The sequence below is a fragment of the Callionymus lyra genome, chromosome 2 (genome assembly GCF_982586985.1).
Source record: "Callionymus lyra chromosome 2, fCalLyr1.hap1.1, whole genome shotgun sequence".
In the NCBI taxonomy this organism is placed as follows: domain Eukaryota; kingdom Metazoa; phylum Chordata; class Actinopteri; order Syngnathiformes; family Callionymidae; genus Callionymus; species Callionymus lyra.
Window position 1 is genome coordinate 38938820 of NC_141819.1, and position 14803 is coordinate 38953622.

Genomic DNA, 14803 nt, shown 5'->3' on the forward strand with positions numbered 1-14803 from the left:
CGCCAGACTCTCAATAAACGTTTCACCCCAAATCATCGCCACGTTTATTTACCACTCGAGTCCCTTATATGTCGTTACTTGTGTGAGATCTAAATGAAAATTCCTAAACAAGACAGAAAATAAAGAGAGCGAGAGAGACCGCTGGAACTATATTGTTTATGATTCTGGCGGAAGGCAGGCTGTGCTGAGGCTCCATGTGCATTTCAAATCTTTTAAAATCCAGCGCGAATGATTCTGATTGGCCAATCCAGTGGTGACGTCATCACCACGGGGCGGGGAGATGGTCAATGCGAGTTTAAACGGCAATGTCCACGAAATCCATAAAAGTCGCTTGACTTCGCGTAACATTAACAACTTCTGGATAAATATGCGGTCATTCTTAAACACAGGGACACGATCTGTAGAGGAAAGACAAAGACGTAAATGTCACGTGTTTTCTTCTTTTCGTTTCATTGGCTCCTTCCCAGCCGCAAAATCCGCTTGATAGTTGAACTGAAGCTAACACATAAAATGTATTAAACAAACAGAACAAAAATAATTCAAGGATCCACATAGGAGAGAAAATATTTAGATTGGGCTTGAATACAGTGAATGTCTTTTTTGGGGAATGTTTGGCGACCGGTGGTCGTTAGCGCTAAAATAACCAGAAGACTCAAACAAATGAAATCAATAAACCTTAAATTAATATTATTTAAATGTGTTTAATCTAATCTAAAGGAGTCACATCAAGGGTTCCGTTGCAGACCCCTAGTATAGACTGTTATTTAGAAATATTAAGATTATTGGTCGATATAAACAGAAGTTTTGATGAAAAGTTGCCATATGCAACATTTTCTGCGATTTAGTGAAAATAGTGTTTTGTTGGTTGGTTGTTTAAATCAGTTTAAAGATTTATTTTATTTACAATATGTCTCACACAAAAGCATCGTCTTTATCAATTGAGAGGGATCAAGGTTAAGATGCCGTCGTTTTGTTTCTGCCTGAATGATTTCTTTTGCCTTTAAATCCACAAAAATCTTTGCATCAGGTTGTTGTTAAAGATGACTGTGATGTTATTGTTTTCGTCGCCTCTGTTGTTACTGTTGTGGGTGTAGTTTGTCATAATATTTTTGTCTTAGGCAAAGATCCCTTTCTGTCTACCTTTCAGACTACCAGACCTGCATTGTTTTTCTTTTCGGACAGCCTTCAACTTTTGTCCATCGGCTTGTTTCCTGCACAACATGTGCATTATTGCTTCAGTGATTTGCCAGGACCACTTGCACAACACATGCATTACAATTATTAGAAAACACAACCCAAAGAGTGATATTTTATTATTAACTATATTTATGTAGTAATACTTTATTATTAACTATATTTATTTAGTAATATTTTATTATTAACTATATTTATGTAGTAATATTTTTTAAAATATATTACTTTTTAATCTTATTGTTTCACATTTTATATTTCACCAGTACTTTCCTCAGTTTATTCCCTTTAATTATTACATATAACACGTCTCCCTCACTCTCTCTGCAGATACTACGCAAAACTCTCCATGTTGCACAGATAGGTCATTAAAGTGTTATATTTTTCAGGGATTCTTTAACTTGAAATGTGAGGAGCTGAGTCAGACACTTAAACGTGATAAGTTTTTTATTATTCTTTTTATATTTTTGACAGTATGCATTAAATTAATAAATCAATATCATTTCTAAGGTAACTTATACCGATAAGATATGGAGAGACTCCTGACAGTGAATCTCAAGCATAATCAGAACATTTATTGCCATTGTTGTAAACACAAGACTAGAAATGTTTAGGGGTGTTTAAATCACTCAATAAAATAATGAATTTATATAAATGAAGTAAAGTGAGATGAATAAAATACAATAAAGTAAATAAAACAAGGGACTCGTACGTCAAAGTGAGAAGATACAAAAAAACAATTTAATTAATTAACTGATATTAAATATATTAAAGTATTCCTGATCTAGACTGGGTAAGAATTGAGGGATGACGGATCATAAAAATCATAAAATAATTAATTACTGTTGGATTGATTTCAGGTGAAGCAAAAAGGAAAGACAGATAAATTAATTGATGGATGATTAATGGTTAAAAAAAATGAATGAATGACAGATGAGTGAATGAATAATTGATGCATGATTAAAATAATCAATGAATGATTAAATGAATGAATGATTAAACGACATTGATCATTTTTGGAAGGATGAATGACGAGTGAATACATGAAGGCATGAGTGATCCTGTGACTGGAGTCACGTGACAGAGTCTTCCTCGGAGTCAGCAGCTTCACACTCGTCCTCCTCGTCTCGCTCCTCTCCATCCTCTCTGCTCGGCAAGGAGCTCGCTCTCCAACAACAACAACAACGGTACAATAGCAACCGATAACAACGCCAGCAGAAGGACGAGTGTCAGAGAGCGGTGACTCCAGGTAACACATCTGACTCTTATGTAACTCTGTGCTGTGTGTGTGTGTGCAAGAGTGTGTGTGCATGTGTGTTTGTGCAAGAGAGTGTCTGTGTGTGCAAGAGTGTGTGTGTTTGCCAGGGTGTGTGTAAGTGTGCAATAGTATGTTTGTGTGCGTGGGTGTTTTTGTGTGCATAAGTGTCTTTGTGTGCATGAGTGTGTGAACTTTTGTTGAGGATGAACAGTGTCAAGATGTTCTCACTCTTTTATGGATGAATGCATGAAGACTCACTGCAGGGCATGGGATCGTCACATTAATATGTGAGGTGACCTAAGCTGGCAATACATTCCCCGGTAAGAGTCTGGATTTCTTGAATCCAGTTGCTCCACAACCTCTGGCTCAATCAATAATCTTCAGTTTGATGCTTGACTGGACTGGACTGGATTCTTCGCCGACTTGATATTGAGCATGAGGTTCCAGGTGAAGAGTGGTTTCATGGCATTGGTCCTACTAAGAACTCTTCTGGGAGATCTGAAGAGATGAGATTCTATAAAGAGGTGGTGGATCTGTGAGAAAGGGAGAGTGACAGGTGGACAAAGGGTGAAGAGCACTTCCGGGCCAGCCAGGAAACGTGAAGCTAAAAGACAGCAGAAGTTACAAAAGCGTTAAACAGTTTCAAAGGACAAGATAAACATGAACATGTGTTGAGCAAGGCCTGAAGATCAGATGTGACACTGGAGGAAGATCAAAGAAGCTAACAGCTAGTTGCTCACACCGGGCTAACACACGTTCACAGTTTGACACTTGCGTCACAGTCAAAGAACACAGAAGTGCTACACAAGGTCTGGAGTTCCGATGAGAGCGACCGCTGATCTGGTGCCATGACAACCTAAGTCACCATGGAAACTGAAGATGGAGAGCATGAGTGTGTGTCAGAAAATATTCTCATAAGATTCAAAACAGTACAGGAGGGTGCAGTTACAACTCACGTGCACACGAGGCCAGCACTGTGGCGATTGTTAAATTTGAGGGAGAACAGGATTATAAACTTTGTTTTACTGCTGAAAAAAGCTGTGTTTCCGTTTAAATCTAACAATGAACTAACACAAAACATACACATTTGGAGGCAGAAGTGTTACCCTGGACTAATGTGCTAAATTAGGTTATTAATGCACATTAATCAAAATACTCACTGGTGTATAGAGTATAATGACTACTGTCATCTTGCAACGAAAAAATGAAAGAACGCTGTAAATGTTTGCCTAAAAGTTTTTTTTTATTGTTTTATTTTACACACACTTTATCGAAATATGAACTATAAATGAACTATGATAATAATAAATATATAATAACATAATTAAAAAATCTAAAATAACATAAATCGATACAGTGCAGTTTAATATCGATACAGTATTATGAGAAAAAAAATGTTTCAGTGTATTGATATTTTTTTTACATCTGAACCAGTTTTGCAGTCTGTGCTGATCTCTAGCTTGGAAGGTGCCTAGTTGTTGGCTTAAAAGCACCAAAATAAAGGTCAGGTTCTGGTTCCAATCTTCTCAAGACAAAAATATGTGGTATGCTAACTGGTAGTCCATCATCCTGTATGCTGTGGTTTTTAACCAGTAGGGTAGGGTCCCTCCGCCTTCAGGTTGAGGGTAAGGTCTGTTGTAACTGTTGTATGCACTGATTAGCGGTTCGTTGTACTGATCTCGATCAGAATGAGCACTTGCACATGATTCCCGGAGCTCATCACAGCTGGTCCAATGCAAACCCAATGATTGATTGACTTTGTAGATCGCGTTAGGGTTAGGGTTAGGGTTAGGGTTAGGGTTAGGGTTAGGGTTAGGGTTAGGGTTAGGGTTAAACCCGGGTTAGGGCTTCACCTAGTAGGTGGTAGATGTCTGGTAGATGTCTGGTAGATGTCTTATATCACGTGTCAAAGTTAAGGGCCTACGGGCCAAAAGGGATTGTTGAAAAAACACAATATCGCAATTAGATTCCCTTCAAAGACAGTTTGGGAAATGTAGTTGGGCGACTGCTTAAAGAATTTGGCACCTTGTGTGATTTGGTTTGGAACCCATCTATTAGACACTGATGAGAGGATCTAGGCTGGAAGGCAAAGCTGTGTAGAAAGGGTATGCTGGGACCATCTGGCAGAATCTAGTGTTATAAAGATCTTGAACTCAACATAGCTTTAACCGTACACTAGTATTGGCAGGGGACATGGCCAAGGCAGCTGGCCTGAGTTGTGGCTGTAAGGTAGTTGTGACTGTTGTGTTTAAACCCTCAAAACAAGATTTTTATTACAAGGCATTGAGCTTGAGAAAGAGGCCTATCTGTCGCTTAAAAGTTACAGACAGGCAAAGTGGTGTGTAGCTGTTGCTGAGGTATAAACTTGAATGTGGGAATACTTCAGTGAGACCACAGAAATGATCTTTCGGTTCTACCTTATTCCATTCAACGTTTCATTAGGGGAAGATTAGAACCGTATATAGTTAGACTAACCTTGACCAAGTAAATTGTCTAAAGGTTGAAGGGATACTTGGCTATGCCCCTGGTGTACATGAGTTCCAACTGGATTTTTTTTTAAGGCTCTGAATGTTGTGGAAATGCCAAAACTCCATAGACCTTGGAGAAGTTCAAGTATCGTTGGGTCTTCCTCGGGCGTTAAAAGATGAGATGTTAGTTTGACACAGGCATGTCCAAAGTGCGACCCAGGGCCCATTTGTAGCCCTATAACAGATTTTAATGCAGAGAATGTAAAACATTTACTTTTGATTATAATAATAACGCTTTTTAAATGTCACACACTCTTTTTATAACAACACCGTATAAGCCACTAACTGTCCAAGCTAATTCCAAAACATTTTTCCATTTTTTTTTTTTTTTAATGAAATTCTCAATTTTGTGTTGAACTCGATAATAGAAAATACAGGATCTTTTTATTTTGAAAGTGTGGAAACTGCTGCCCTTACGACATTATACATATAGATGGAAGGATTATCAACAGGAGACACACAGAAACACTTTTTTCAGAGGTCAGGTGTGTTTCAAGAGCTCTGTTCATATTTTAAAATATATAAATAAGTGTCATTAAAGTAATTTCCAACCTAATGGCTGAGTTTACACCTTGGATAAAATAGCTATAACATTATGTGTTGTGAGATACAAGAAGTTTGCTTGTTTTATTTGGTGCAGTTCATCACATATCAAGAGTCAAGAGTCACTGCAGATGTTCAACGGTTGCTGTCACTTCTTAAATCTCAAAGAAATGAAGTATTGCCGCAGTGCAACGTTTTGGCAGCGACCTGGATTATTAATCCCAATCCAGCTGCGTGTTCCGCTGCAGCTGGACTTCAGGACACTTCTGTTTCTAGCTCTGCTCCTCCAGGACTCGCTCTGCTGCAGCACTTCTGCCTGCATGAGCTTGTCAGTGGTAAAAATAGCGACTCACGTGTCTAAGCCGCGGCACAGATTAAAGCGAGAGGATGAGTTATGAGTCAACGGAACACTGTGACCCGATTACCAGGCGGGCCTGGAACCCCTGTTTGCATAACTTCGGATTTGTGGCAGTGTTTAAAAAATGTCTGTTGTTGTTTGTTTGCTGGTGAAGTGATTACAAAAACAAACATGTGTACACTTAAAGTCATATTTGTATGAAGTGAGACATGTATGCACAGTGAAGCATGTTTCTGGAAAAATACTAACAAAATTACAAACCAGAATTTTAATGCTACTTCCTGTTTGCAACCTCAGTTATAGAAATAAATGCAAATTATAAAACAAGTCGGTTTCCAGCTCCAGTTTGGTCCAGTTTAAACTGACCTGAGCGACTGGTGTTAGGTTTAAATCACATGAAGGGTTTGTGGATTAGATTTAATTATACATTGACTTGTTTAACTTGTATGTTGAAGTGGTGCAGAGAAGAGTTCAACTGTGACTGGATGGGGATCTGACAGCACAGTGTCAAACAAACCGCCATCGGGATTATGACTGCGGCAGCTTCCATTCAGAATCAGCTGGATCTTCATCCTCCCTCCTCTTCCTCAGGATCCTAAAAATAAAGTCTGTGTTCGTAGTTCCTGCTGAAAATAGACGACACATGGTGACTCACTCTTCCACTCCAGCAACTCCTCATCACATATATAAGCGAACTCTCGGATCTGGGCCACGGCCTCGCTCCGGGTTCTGTTTCGGCAGCACGTCAACAGAAAAGACATCAACACGACCTCAGTAGAACCATCAACTTCATCCTCCTCATAATCACCTTCAACATCGCCATCATCCTTATCTTTAACTTTTTTTGTTCTTCTTCATATCATCTTTTTTTTCTTTGTTGTCTCTCCTTATCTTCACCTTCATCATCATCTTCAACTTCATCATCATCATCATCATCATCATCATCATCATCATCATCATCATCATCATCATCATCATCATCATCTTCACCTTCATCATCATCTTTACCTTAATATTCATCATTGTCCTTATCTTTATCATCATTATCATCATGATTATTATCACCCTTCTCTTCATCATCATCGTCGTCATCGTCATCGTCGTCATCGTCGCCGTCGTCGCCGTCGTCGTCGTCGTCGTCGTCGTCGTCGTCGTCATCATCATCATCATCTTTATCTTTATCTTAATATCATCATTGTCTTTATCTTTTACATCATTATGATCATGATTATTATCATCATCATCATCTTAATATTCATCACTGTATTTATCTTTATCATCATTATCATCATAATTATTATCACCCTTCTCTTCATCATCTTCACCTTCATCATCATCATCATCATCATTTTCATCATCATCATCATCTTAATATTCATCACTGTATTTATCTTTATCATCATTATCATCATGATTATTATTATTATAATCTTCATCATCGTTCTTATCTTTATCATCATCATCATCCTTAACCCATGATTAAATGAAGAGCAGAGCTAGAAACAGAAGTGTCCTGAAGGAGGTTAAGAGATTGAATCCAGGAGTCAGTGACTGTTAATTGAGTCTCTCACGGTTCAGAGAGACATCAATACTGAAGCATTTGTTTCCAGGAAGTGCTGAGCTCAGTCGTCTGCAAACAACATGGGAAAGTGTATCAAATGATCTCATTTTAACTAATAGCCCAGTTACTGTTATTTATCCAGTATTTCTTTTGCTCCTCTTTCATATTTGATTGTGTGATTGTTTTTGTGGTTGTCATCTGCTGTAGCTTTTCTTCTGGACTCACACTGGACAGAGACAGCTGGTCGGCACCATGAAGACTCGACTCGGTTGTCTGTCGCACAAGTCCGACTCAAGCAGCGACTTCTCAGAGTTTCTGCCTCCGGCCCAGCTGACCACCGCCCGCTGCCTGAAGTGAGTTCAAAACATTTCCTCTGGGATTGGGTCATGAGACACTCCTGAGCCAGAGTGTCCACGGCCAGTGACATGGGTGTCGATGGTTGTCTTAAAGTTGTTGCTACATTTGTCATTTGTCTCCCACTCAAATCAACTCTCTCTCTCCAGGTTATCCACGGATGAGGTTATTCGATGGTCCGACTCCTTCGAGCAGCTTCTCGCCCACAAATGTGAGTCACCGTCACTCCAGTCGTTTATGTTGGGTATCCACCTGAGAACTGGTGTAAACCTGCCTTCTTCTGGGTACACACCCGGCTTCGTTTTATCTCCTCTGGACAGGAGTTGAAGACAATCAAGTTATTGACATACTACCACACACACACCTGCTAAGGTCACACACACCAGCAAATACCAATATTTGCAACTCAACTCAACTATGAGTCATTGTTTGATGAAACGTTCCCCTCTGTCCTGGACAAGAATGAGTTGGACCTGACCTGTGTGTGTGTGTGGATGTGTGTGTCACAGACGGTCTGGTGGCCTTCAGGACATTCCTGCAGAGCGAGTTCAGCAATGAAAACATCGAGTTCTGGTTGGCCTGTGAAGACTTCAAGAAAATCAAGAGTTCCACGAAACTCACATCCAAAGCTTCCAAAATCTACAAACACTTCATCGACGTCCAGGCGCCCAGAGAAGTCAGACCTTCACCAATTCCTCCATCTCTGTTGTTCATCCAGTCATCATCATTCATACACCAAGTATTTCCATCCACTAGTACATTGTATTCAATCACCCATTCATACATCTGTACTTTCATGTGTCTATCATTTGAATCCAACCACTTTTCAATTATTTACACATTCATCCATTCATTCAATTATCCATCTTTGTCATTGAGTCATTGTCATCAACCCATCCAGTCTGTCAATCTACCAAGCCATCCAACCACAGGTTGGTTTATTCCTTCATCCATCTGCATTCTCATTGGTCCTGGAGAGTGTTGGGTCCAGGCCGGTCTGACAAGCTGCCTTTCGGCCCCGCAGATCAACATCGACTACGGAACCAGGGAACGGACCCGGCTCAGTCTGGAGGACCCGTCTCCATCCAGCCTGGATGAGGTCCAGGCCAAGATCTACGGTCTGATGGAGAAGGACTCGTACCCGCGCTTCCTCCGGTCGCAGATGTACCAGGACCTGGTCAACAGGATGCAGACTCAGCGGAGGTCCGTTTGAAGTGGACATTCAGGACCTCCAAACCCCGAATACTGTGATCCTGTTAGAACCTGGTTTTTGTTTGCATGCAAAACCTCCTTCGGAACTGCAGAGTCCTGCTGCTTACGATATGATGGCAGACTTTGATATACTCAGAGTCTCTTCAAATTCTGCTTGTTGTGGTGGTGAATCTTTCACGTGACTCATCAATGTGAGTCAAAGTTGTGTTGGAGCGAAGCCACGGCTCAGGAAGTCACATGATCGCTTTATACGCCCGACCAATGTTTTTTTAAACTCTTCTTCTACACCGAGTCATTCATTTGATCACCAGTTTTTTCATGCCTCAACCAAGTTAGTAAAACGGTATGGTAGTTAACTGTCAGTCAACTGGATAATGTACAGTCCACTGGTAGGTCAACCAGCAGGTTAGTTGACCCTAGATACTTGGTTAATCTTCAACTGGTTATTTGACCATCAGCTGGAAAGTTAACCTCAGATTTACCTTCAGCTGGTCAAGTCTTGCCTAATAGAAAATTATCTGCTGGTTCGTTTGCGCCAGTCGTCGTAATTTGCCTTTAACTTAGTAAACCTCCGACTGGTTATTAATCTCTTAGCTGGTTGGTTTACCTCAGTGGATTAGTTTACTCCAGCTAGTTATTTAACTATGATTGTGAGTAACCATTGGCAGGATAATTAACCTTAAACTGGTTAGTTAACACCAGCTGGTTAGTTGACCATCAGATGTACAGCTTCAGCTGGTTAATTAACCTTCAACTGCTCAGTTTATGCCAACTAGATATTTAACATCAGCTGATAGGTTGATGTGTCTTTGTTTGCTACAACAACATGTCAATCTAGTGGCACGTCTAGAATCTTCCTGCATGACAAATGAGAGCTGCAGAGCAAAGCCTACAAAAAACAGTTCCTCCGTGTTCTGATCAATAAAGGAAGAAACATATCTTACAGTGGTCTCTGAGGTTTGTTTGTTATGTTGATGTAGGAACACAGGAAATATTGTGTGTTTGTCTTCTGGTTCGATCACGAGTGTTGACACGCTGTGCGTCACTGTATAGGGAATCTTCTCTTGACTTTACAGTCAGAGCTGACGTATCTAAGAACCTTCTGAGACCAGGAGGATGATAGTTAAGGAGTAAGTAAGTAAGTAAGTAATTAATAGTTGTTTGTAAAGCACCTTTCTAGACCAGCGTCACACTTGAACAATAAAAAACAATACACATTTTAAATATATACTATAAAAGGTCAAGACACATAAGACAAACACAGGAAAATCAGGAAAACGCCTGCACGAATAAAAACGTCTTAAGATGTTTCTTGAAGGAGTCAGTAGATCCATCAAACACAGAGAGAGAGGAAGATCTTTCCAAAGCTTAGGAGCAACAGTCTGGAAGGATTTCTCTCCTCTGGTCCTGAACCGTGTCAGTAGATTCTGATCCACAGACCTCAGAGCCCGAGCTGGGGTGTAAGGCTGGATCAGATCAATGATGTGGAGGAGCCTGACCATGAACAAGTTGTGTCTGATGCAGATATGAAAACGTTAAAGTTTGACAGTAATTATGATTTTAATAAGAAAATAAACTTTTTGGTAAAATTGTCTTCTTAAATTTTATCTGATAATCATATCATTGTAATTTTATAGCTACATCTTAATATGATCGTGACAGATGTTTTTTCTAAATAAGATTGGAATGCTTAAAAAACAATATTTCCCATCAAAAGTAGCATCTTTTTTATCATCTTGTTTTGATTCAAGCACGTTTAACACATTATTATACGTATTGTTGACATTTTTAGGATGGTTCTACTGTGGGAGTCAAGTGGGTCCGGTCACGGTCAGTGGAACCAAAACAGCCTTGAGCTCTGACGAGAGGAACACGTGTCGGAAGTTGGGAAACTCCTCCACTTCCTGTCAACAAACAGGACGATGATGAGTTTGATCTTCATCAGTGATTAACTACTTGTTCAAGGACTGACCCAGCACTCCTCCTCAGGGGGTCCTAATGTTTTGTCAGGTCGCGTTCTCCCCTTGATCACCCTCTAAAGCCTGCAGTTACATGATAAGGATTTGTTTGCACTCGACCAAGTACTCGTAAAAATCACCTGCAGATTTTCATTCAGGCTCAGGTAACGACCTGCTGGAGCTCCTCTGGTTCTGGGGCTCCATCTAACGGCACGGATCCTGGGAGGACCTGCTAATCCGGGTCCACTCAGGACTAGCAGCATCACGCTGACGATTCTGAACAGAACTTCCTGCGGTGACGACGATGAGTCAGAGTAACTCCAGAACAAAGATTCTGCCCGTGACCTTGTGTTCGGGCTCTTAATCATGGTTGGTAAGAGATAGTTTCCATGCTAGGAAACAGCCGCCCGTATGAAAGTATGTCAGTGCGATCGGAGTATTTAACAGTTTTATTCAACGTATCAAATGTTTAAACTTTATTAAAAAAAAAATAATAATAATAATAATAATAACACACTTTAATTGATGGCGCCTAACAAAGAGATTTAAAACCGAAAAGCACTTTTAAATATTGAAACACATGAACAGATGTTGTTGCTGCTTTCTTTAAGCATCGAAATATTTTTAATAAATTAATTTAATATTTTTTATATTAAAAGAAGGATAATAATATAAATTTAAAAAATAAAACATTTTGGAATATTTTCAATTTCCTTTTTCCACTTTGATATTCTAATTCCTATAATACCAAATTAATGTTTATATATATATTATATACATTTAAATATATAATCATATATTTCAAATATTTCAATGGAACAATATTCTGATGCCACTGATAAACTTCCATGAAGGTGCTGCTGAACAGGTTCTTCTCCTGCTGCTGTAACCATGCGTTCACGGCAGATTCAAGGTCGAGGATCTCTTTTCTGCTTTAACGGCGAAAAGGACTCTGACGTCACCTATGGCCATCCGCCGGGGGCGGCAGGAAGCGGCCGAGGTTTTCTTCCCATTGATGAGAACGAACCTCCCGAGGCCACACTTGTGTCTTACCTGAGTCATCGCAGATCCAGATGAATGTCTGACCCGAGGTCTGTTCTGGTCTGGACTAACTCGATGAGGAGGAAATGAGACGGTTCATAAATTCACATTGTGTGACAGGTGATCCAAGTCAAGGGCCACGTGTGTACGAGTTCAGACACCGCGGGCTTCCAGCACACACACACAAAAAAGCTCAGAACTCACTAGTAATATCAATAAAAGTCATCTGGCTCCACAACACTGGGCCCTCACATGACACCAAAATTTCTTCAGGAGGAGGTTCTGGAAGATCTGATAAAGTTCTGGGAAAGACTTTTATTAGACTGACGAGGCCCGGGTGCCTCCGGGCAGTTGGTGTTCAGGGGTCTGGACCTGCAAACCGGCTTGACCACGTGCAACCATGACACTGCTGCATGTGGCTGGTCAGTGGTCATAATGTTATGGTAGGTGAGGTTTGAATAATATAGAACAGATCAATGGATCTGATCAGAACCCGAGTTTATGTAATCTCATTGTTCTGAGATTATAGAGGTGTGTGTGTGTTTTTGTGTTTGTGTGTGTACCAACATAACCAAATTCGCCCTTTCACCATCATCTTCATCATCTTCATCATCTTCATCATCGTCATCATCGTCATCTTCACCATCATTGTGTTGATTCCTGGTGAAAATACTGATGTAGGTTTCTACGTAGAAAAAAGCTGCAGCAGCTGTCGCCCCCCCCCCAACCTCCTCCCTGATTCTTTCTCTCCTCCTCTCTCTGTGATTGGCCGACAGGAGCGGTGACTCACGGTCAGAGGAGGAGATATAAAAGGGTTCAGCAGTGCTCTGCAGACATTCTGCTGATCTTCTCTGGACGCTGGAAGCTGTCATGTGTAAAGGACTTTCGACTCTGCCGAGCTGCTGCCTGGAGAGGTAGGATGCTGCTGGACCACGCTGTGATGTTGCTGAAGCTCAGACTTTGTTGCTGTTGTGCTAGCAGGGCTAAAGAGATGAAGACACGTCTGGGGAGCCTCCTGGTCAGGCCGGACTGGAGCGCCCACTGCTGCAGGTTCAGGAAGAGCAGGTGAGGATTATAGAAACTGAGTTTGGACCTCCGTGGCTGATGCTCACCTTCTGTTCCAGGCCCTCGCTGGAGGAGTTGGTGCGATGGAAAGAATCCTTCGAGAAGCTTCTGGCCAGCAAATGTATGTTCGACAGCTGAAACCAAACCTGACCAGGAAACTTGAATCTGACCCTTTTCCTCCGTGCAGGTGGTCTTTGTGCCTTCACCTCCTTCCTGGTGTCGGAGTTCAGCGAGGAGAACATCTCCTTCTACTTCGCCTGTGAAGACTATCGCAGCACCAGCAGCCCGGACAAACTTCCTGCCAAAGCCCAGAAGATCTTCAACGAGTTCATCGGCAGCGAGGCTCCCAGAGAGGTGAGAACAACCTCTATTCTTCAAAGAAGGCTCCACGGTTATGATTCCACACAGAAATAATTCAACTGAATGTTACCATTTGCATGCAAGACATTTATTGTCAAGTGATGAATCGTTTCACTCTTATTGCAAAGTGTCGTATAAAAGCTAGATTCAGAAATTCAAAGTGAAAGTTAAAACGGGCAGAGAATTATTTTCATTGTGACTTGAGACTTTTATCTATACTGTGAGAAAATGTTACACCAGCTGAATTCAGCCATTCATCTCACAGATTTAGAAAAAAAGGCATACAGTCATGAAGGACTATCAGAGAAGCCTTTTAAAAATGAAAAAATAAATGTGGGAATAAATGAGGAAAAATAAACTTAATAACTTCAGCAATGAATTAAAAATCATTATCTACTTGTATTTAGTTTCATTTAACATTTTAATTAATATCTGCTATCATTATGTACACTTTCAATTATATTAAAGACGAACTCAGGGCTCTGGGGCCGACCAAGTAATTTCTGTCATGTTGATTTCATTTAATGTATTTAATTTTTTTAAATGTTATAATATAACTATTTATATTCCAGTTTTTATTGTCTTTTATTTCATTTTATTTCTTGAATATATTCTTCACTTATGTCACTATTCGATGTATATTAATTCATTTTATTTATTCTATGATGTCAACAAAGAAAAATCTTGTGATGAAGATCAACAATTACACAAAATAGTAAAATTGATGTTAAAGGAAAAAAGAGATGATATTGATAATATCAAAAGCAAACTCATGAGTTCACGTGAGTCTAACCAGTTAGAATCTTGGTGACTCTAAGGGGTATGAATGAATCTGTTATTTGAGTTGACCTCAGGGGGGTCAAGCCAAACAGGAAGTGACCCTCATCCCTTTACGATCCAGATCAACATCGACCACGAGACGCGGGACATCACCAAAGCGAACATGGCGGCACCGTCGTCGTCGTGCTTCGACCAGGCGCAGCACAGGATCTACATGCTGATGGCGAAAGACTGCTACCCGCGCTTCCTGCGCTCGCCGTACTACAGAGACCTGCTGGCTCGGGCCAGACCCGCCGGGTCGCAGCAGAAGACGGCCTGAATCTTCAACGATGGCGGGCGACCATGCGCTGTCCGTCAGGAGCACAAGTCGGGCGAGCTGGCTTTTTGACAAGGACCCACGACGTCTGGAACGCCGACACGCTCGAGGACTTTTCCACTGTGAACTTTGTCGATGTAAACACTGTTGATGTAAATTATTTATTTATATTTTTTTTATAAAAAGAACAACCTATTTAACTGTGTGTGGATTTTTATACGTGAAGAAAGGGTGTTCAATAAAGGTCAGAGGTCAGACAGTCACATAATTAAACACAC

The 14803-nt window shown here is 40.6% G+C and overlaps 2 protein-coding genes across 2 annotated transcripts; both read left to right on the forward strand.

The window, feature by feature from the left end:
- Nucleotides 1-2298: 2298 nt before the first annotated feature.
- On the forward strand, nucleotides 2299-9948 carry rgs8 (regulator of G protein signaling 8). The gene is made up of 5 exons (XM_087785124.1): nucleotides 2299-2440; nucleotides 7647-7792; nucleotides 7943-8004; nucleotides 8303-8469; nucleotides 8818-9948. Exons 2-5 carry the CDS (start codon nucleotides 7692-7694, stop codon nucleotides 9004-9006), a joined length of 519 nt encoding a protein of 172 aa, XP_087641250.1. The 5' UTR covers nucleotides 2299-2440; nucleotides 7647-7691; the 3' UTR covers nucleotides 9007-9948.
- A 2922-nt stretch (nucleotides 9949-12870) lies between these two features.
- On the forward strand, nucleotides 12871-14803 carry rgs16 (regulator of G protein signaling 16). Its single transcript, XM_087785122.1, has 5 exons — nucleotides 12871-12918; nucleotides 12986-13069; nucleotides 13129-13190; nucleotides 13257-13423; nucleotides 14331-14803. Exons 1-5 carry the CDS (start codon nucleotides 12875-12877, stop codon nucleotides 14526-14528), a joined length of 555 nt encoding a protein of 184 aa, XP_087641248.1. The 5' UTR covers nucleotides 12871-12874; the 3' UTR covers nucleotides 14529-14803.

Coding starts and splice junctions, on each gene's coding strand:
- rgs8 (XM_087785124.1), top strand. CDS start 7,692: ATGAAGACTCGACTCGGTTGTCTGTCGCACAAGTCCGACTCAAGCAGC. Junction 8,005..8,302: donor GCAGCTTCTCGCCCACAAAT/GTGAGTCACCGT, acceptor TGTGTGTCACAG/ACGGTCTGGTGGCCTTCAGG. Junction 8,470..8,817: donor ACGTCCAGGCGCCCAGAGAA/GTCAGACCTTCA, acceptor TCGGCCCCGCAG/ATCAACATCGACTACGGAAC.
- rgs16 (XM_087785122.1), top strand. CDS start 12,875: ATGTGTAAAGGACTTTCGACTCTGCCGAGCTGCTGCCTGGAGAG. Junction 12,919..12,985: donor CCGAGCTGCTGCCTGGAGAG/GTAGGATGCTGC, acceptor TTGTGCTAGCAG/GGCTAAAGAGATGAAGACAC. Junction 13,070..13,128: donor TGCAGGTTCAGGAAGAGCAG/GTGAGGATTATA, acceptor CTTCTGTTCCAG/GCCCTCGCTGGAGGAGTTGG.